Source organism: Dermacentor andersoni, chromosome 5 (assembly GCF_023375885.2).
Source record: "Dermacentor andersoni chromosome 5, qqDerAnde1_hic_scaffold, whole genome shotgun sequence".
Taxonomy (NCBI): domain Eukaryota; kingdom Metazoa; phylum Arthropoda; class Arachnida; order Ixodida; family Ixodidae; genus Dermacentor; species Dermacentor andersoni.
The window spans coordinates 45,133,316-45,139,275 of NC_092818.1; the positions used below are offsets into that span (position 1 = coordinate 45,133,316).

The following is a 5,960-nucleotide window of genomic DNA, read 5'->3' on the forward strand; positions in this document are numbered from 1 at the left end:
GAGACGTCAGAGCAGTATAAATGCCCGTTTTTGTTACGTGTGCGCGTGCTCAGGACGAACCGTGCCTAAGCATTGCCAGCTGCATTTGCTTATGTACACGTATAGAGAACCTCTATCAAATCAGCATTTTAGGCTGCTTTCTACAGGTATCTTCTGCTTCATAAGTTGTTACTGCCCTTTTGTAGGAGCTTCTATCGGTGAGAGGAATCATGGAAATGGCTCAAAAGTTTAATATGTTAAGGCATATAGCGCTGGTGTCAGGAATGTAAATTTTGGGCAGCCTTCATATTTTTTTGTATGGATATTGGCATGAGAAGCAAAAATGGTGTTATGGATTTATACAGCTAGCTCTGACTCAACAAATCTTGCATATCGATAGGACTCGATTGTGTGTGTGTATCTTGCGTATTCACAAGATCTTTATTGCACGAAGCGTTACGCATGGCAGTGTGACCTGGCAATAGTGCCCTTTCCGCAGTCAACGTTAACCGAACTTTACATGCGTCCCACGATAGCGTGACGCAAGTTAGCATACCTGAGCAAAAATTGATCGACATTGCATTACTACATTTACCTTCACTGCAATGCGCAGCTCACTTCATTTTTCTCTGTGTGTCAAGCTCCTGTATTTCCTACTTCAGCAGTGTCTCAGTGATAAGCTGTCTGAGTGCAATAAACATGAGTTACTGTGATTTTCTCATATATATATATATATATATATATATATATATATATATATATATGTAGGAAACTTATGTGTTATCGTTGTACACATTATACCCGTTGCAGTAGATTTTCATTTCAAAGTGAATAGAAGCTGCTGTTATTTCTATTACGATAAAAGCAAAAACTGCTCACATGGGCACTGATGCTTGCTGTAGTGGTTGTGTGCACTTCACTTATTTGCCGTGCTTATTTTTAATGCTTAACATCTTTGCATTGTAGATAGTCAAGTGAACTCCTTGCAAGTTGGAGAAGCAACTGTAGCTAGGTTTGTAGGAACATGTTCGGATATAAGAGAATAATGTAACCTGCCACGTTACAGCTTACTGCGTAAATGTTGTTCGTCCTTTGCAATATTACTGATGAGGAGTAACGTAAGACTCCCGAACAAAGAATAATTTTCTGTCAACTGCCTAGTACATGAAGTTTGCTTCAGATAAGATTGCTTGACTCAAAGGAAAGTACTTTTGTCGGCTGTGCTAAAAACTTCACAGGCAGAAGAAGAAATGCTACCGAAATTCTCCTTAACTTTTGTAAACTAATATGAGCTAGAATTGCACCAAAGTTCTAGCTGGAATTATCACTTTTGTGCATGGAATGCACCACACTACTTTCGCGCAAGCGCAAGCGAGAACGAGCTCACATTTTCTTTTCCTAATAATGTACCGCTTCCGATATTGCTTGTAGACACAATACATATTATCACTAAGTAATTATGTTTCGCCTACTGCTTATGTGCAGCAGAAAGCAAAAGAGGTTCGTGTGTCGTTATGTAAGATACGGTAAGGGATTTGCCAGTTTTGCTTTACTGCGCAGTACAGCTATATCTTGCCTCTGAGAGAAACACGTTGCACGATCCACTACCCTCCCTCAGAAGGTTATTATCGGAAACCCGAGTGTAAAAATGCACATACAAAAGTGATTTTCTTCCAAGTGTGTCTGTAATATACAGTGCCTCCTGGTTGGTGGTTCTAGGTACATGTTTACTGCAAATCTAAAGTTGTAGCAGAGTTTAAATATGAATGGTGGGACGTTGATTCACCAGTAAAATGTTCTTTGAAGACCTGGTTGTCGACAACTTTGGAACATAACTGGCCATAGACCTCATTATGTCCAGTACAGTTTTCTGTGTGAAAGAACATGTACGTGTAACGGCTTACTAGATAAAAAATTTGGCTATGTTTCACCCTGATCGTATTCTATACAAGTACACACCTTATTTCCTTGAATATTGCGCTGGAGTTTTATTGCCTACAGGTTGTTAGACTTGCAGATCAGGGCTTTTTTGTTCACAGGCGAGAACACAACTCTGCACTGCTCTGACTCACGTATTTATCCCTGCTGATATTTATGAACAGAATGCGAGACAGTCTTTCGGCAAAGAAAACATGTTATCCTGATGGGTATACGCTTACCTCCAATGTCAACGTTCATCCGGTTTTGAATGAACTGCATCTCGTGCTGAAGCGTAGTTTGTCCTTTTTTAAAGGTTTTACTCTGAACTTTTTGTAGCATATGCTGGCTCAATAAAACAACATTATCAACATTTTCTTTGAGAGTGCTCGGAGTACGATCTAACGTTATCAACGTCAACGATACGAATCAAAGTTGCACTTGCCCTTTGAAACTAGAATACACAGTTTGCCCCTAGTTAATGCAAAAGTCTGGGGATGGCGCAATAGCGAATCGCCTGCGATCGCATGTTATGCACAAAGTCGAAGTTCCCCCTACCCCCCCCCCCCCCCAAAAAAAAAGACAAACGATATTCTCGCCGTATATAACGCCGCGCCCCGACCACAGCAGCGTTTTTTTCTTTATTTTTTGTTTCGCGACTATGTTACTTAGCTGTTTTGATGCACTCCGTTTGCAATCACGTGGCAAAGCGGTTCACAAGCGCTGCAAAAGCGCCCGAAAAGTACCCACGGTCAATCGGCGATACACTATAGGCATGCCACCTGCAAAAACGAAGTGCAGCTTCACCGCGTATTTTTTCTTGCTTGACAGGCAAGATTACGGAACTACGCGCAACTACAGCATATACAGCAACTCTAACTCTGCCGTGCCCAACACGCTATCTTTTGTAGGCAGTTAGAAACATTGTCAATCCCACTCGAGCCCTCCGAGATAACATGGTGTGCGGGCAGGATCTCGGAGGCCGGCACTTCGCCCTCGTGCGTCCATTTGCTCAGCCGCTCAGTGTTGCCAGGTTTGCCGACTCCTCGCCAAATTGGCTACTTCAAAGCGAAAATCGTGGTTGCCGACTGGGCTATTCTCTGGCTACTTTTGGCGCTGGTAATTCGTAGTGTCCAAATCACACTCCCTGCGACGGCTCCCTCAAAGCAGCAGCCCAAAAGGCCTTCAGAATAATGGCTAGCCGGGCTTGCTGGTACGAACCCGTTCGTTGCAAACAGCGCGAATAATGGGACACAAGAAAGAGGCACCCGACACCTCGCGTATCGTGTGCAGCTCAATGGTCCAGATCTCCAAGGCCATGCTGTTGTGTTTTGCAAGCGCCTAAAGCAAATCCAGGATCTCTTAGCCACCATATGGTCAGTTCGTCGGTATGACTTGGCCCGGGCTTTCCAGGACTGCACGAGACGCTACATACGGAACGCTCATTGGCGGAAATCGGATGAATAAGTGAAAAGGTGTACAGCAGCTGTTAGTTTTAATAACAGCAATCAACTAATATTGAAAGTTGGGCTTTGCGTGCTGCGTTAGACGGAAGCAATAAGTTGGGTCCTGATCACCCCCCCCCCCCCCCCCGCGACGGTTACCTCAATAGCGAATCTCGAAGACCGTGTTTCATGAGCCAGAAGCGACTGCAACCGAGAACTCATTACGACGCACATGTTATAAACACTACAGGTCTTAGTGTATCAGCAAGTTTCCAAAAGTCGCTTGCGACTGCATGTCAGGGCAAGCAGAACGTGTGATCCTATATAGTTTGCGTGAGAACGTTTCGAGAGAAGTCCTAGTGGGTCAAGGATGGCGTGGGGGCGACTACAGCATTGTAGTGAAACTAGCGAGACCGCTTCGGGTATGAGAAAGCATGCAAGTGTGCGGAGGAATATATCAGATAATTTCAGCTAGCGATTATCGTAAACTATGATACAGTAATATGCGATAACCTTTGTTTTCTTCTGTTATTTTTGTTTGCCCTCAGTGCAGCAGAAAACTAGCGGTCTTTTTCGCATTTTCTTCAAACTGTTCTAGTAAAATCGTCCACTGTTGACTTATCGCACCGTGGCAATTTTTTTTTTTTTGGCTACCAAATAAAGATTTTTCCGCAGTTGGCGACGTTCTTGGCAACTTTTCGGAATTTTACCGGGTACTTTTTCTTCCAAGGGTTTGGCAACCCTAAGCCGCGTATCGAAGTGCGACAAAAGCACGCGCAAAGCGTTGCGGTCACGAACATGACACAAAATAACAAGCTGCGTGACTTCGATGCACAACTGTGCATGACCAACTGAGTGGGTGAGCAGACGAAACTCGGCCACGCGCTCGCTGTCTTGCGTCGCGGACGCAGACCGCCGGTCGCGCTGCAGCGCGAGCGCGGAGCGACGTTGCATGCGTGTCGTCTACCGCTTGAACGGGTTTCCCCCTCGCCGTATGCGTTACGCGAAATGGCCGCTCGTCCGCGCTGGCGCATGCGGGATAATTCTTTATTATCTCGCTCCATGAGCTAGGCCAAGTTACGCGTCTTTAGCATCAAACATTACGGAACGCGTAATCAGGTTTTGTTCTTACCACATGCGCAGCCTAGTGCGCTACTTCATAGACAAGACCCTGCCCTGCGTCGACACGCTGGTTGTGAGCCACCTGCGCCAGGAGACCGGCCCGTACGCGCCCCTTCACGACGTCAGCCTGTGCATGCACCGGCGCGAGTGCCTCGCCTTGCTAGGGCCTACGGGCTCAGGTCGGTCCCTCCTGCTGCGTGTGCTCACCGCACAGCTGCCCCTGTCGGACGGCAACGCTCACTTACGTGGTGCCGACCTCTTCACTCATCCGACCGAGTTCGTCCGGGCGCTGGGCTACGCGTCCGAAGGGCGCAACGCCGTGGGCTGGCTGACGGGCCGACAGCTGCTGCATCACGTAGCCCGCATGCGTCGCGTGCCCTCACAGGGCGTGAAGGCTGTGGTCGAGCAGCTGCTTCGCATGCTGGACCTGGTGGAGCAGGCTGAGCGTTACGTGGCCGTGTACAGCGGCGGGGAGCGCGCCAAACTGGCCGTCGCGCTGGCCTTGGTGGGTGCGCCGCCCGTCGTGCTGCTGGACAAGCCGACCGATGGGCTCGACCCCGTGTCTCGGCGCCGCGTCTGGCACACCATCATAACCTTCATCAAAAAGACGCACATGTCTGTCTTACTGGCCACCGACGAGTGAGTGAGTCTATCCGTTCAGGCGCGGACCCACGAGAGGTTGTGGATTGTAGGGGCGCAGCTTTAATCCTGCTACCGCCAATTTATCTAAAGACGTTCAACTGATTTGTGGTCAGCGTGCTTTCCAGCCAACTATTATGCTTCCTATATGCATTAAGCTCGATAGAGTCCGCTGGACGGGGAGAGGAGATACTGTCACTAGAAATGCAGACTCCTGTCATCCATGTAACTAGGCGCTTTTACCTTATCGTGAGGGATGTCAATCCCGTCATAAAAAAAAAAGAAAACTACATCTGGCTCTTTTCCTCCTCTGTAGTGGTTCAGCAGTATTTAGTGGTCCCCACGGGAAAAACTAACATGCCCTTTTTTATAGGCAGGCTATTGCAGTCGGTATTACTAGTGAAAAGACATGGCTGCATGTTTCGGTCATACTACACATGAAGGTACGATTTTTATCGCTGTAGTCATGCTGACCGATGTTTTATGTAGTAGATTATAACCAGGTATAAACCGCGTAATGTTTTTGAGGAGGTCGAAAGTGGTGCAGTGGACGTATTGGCATTTTGAACCACTAATTCCACCTTTAAAGATAAGTTCATTAAAACCTAAAGCTTTTCAGGCAATGTGACAATATGTTTCATTTGTGCCAGTATTGCCAGTAATGTCTGGCGCGCAGTTCAAATTTCATTTTGGATTTGGAAGTGGAAGCCACGACTTCTGCGTTTGGTGCCTACGAGGCACTAAACATAAACCAAACGCGATTGTCCTCAGCGAGCCGCAGTGCGCTTAGCCAATGGACTCGTGGCGACACCCCACGGCGACCGCGGTACCTACGCCATGTAGCCGACCGCAGCTTGA

The 5,960-nt window shown here is 47.2% G+C and overlaps 1 protein-coding gene across 1 annotated transcript; it reads left to right on the plus strand.

The window, feature by feature from the left end:
* Positions 1 to 4,792: 4,792 nt before the first annotated feature.
* LOC126530095 (doxorubicin resistance ATP-binding protein DrrA-like) lies at positions 4,793 to 5,535 on the plus strand. The gene has a single exon (XM_050177538.3). The coding sequence runs from the start codon at positions 4,828 to 4,830 to the stop codon at positions 5,104 to 5,106; it is 279 nt and encodes a 92-aa protein (XP_050033495.2). The 5' UTR covers positions 4,793 to 4,827; the 3' UTR covers positions 5,107 to 5,535.
* Positions 5,536 to 5,960: the final 425 nt, after the last annotated feature.

Coding starts and splice junctions, on each gene's coding strand:
- LOC126530095 (XM_050177538.3), top strand. CDS start 4,828: ATGCGTCGCGTGCCCTCACAGGGCGTGAAGGCTGTGGTCGAGCAGCTG.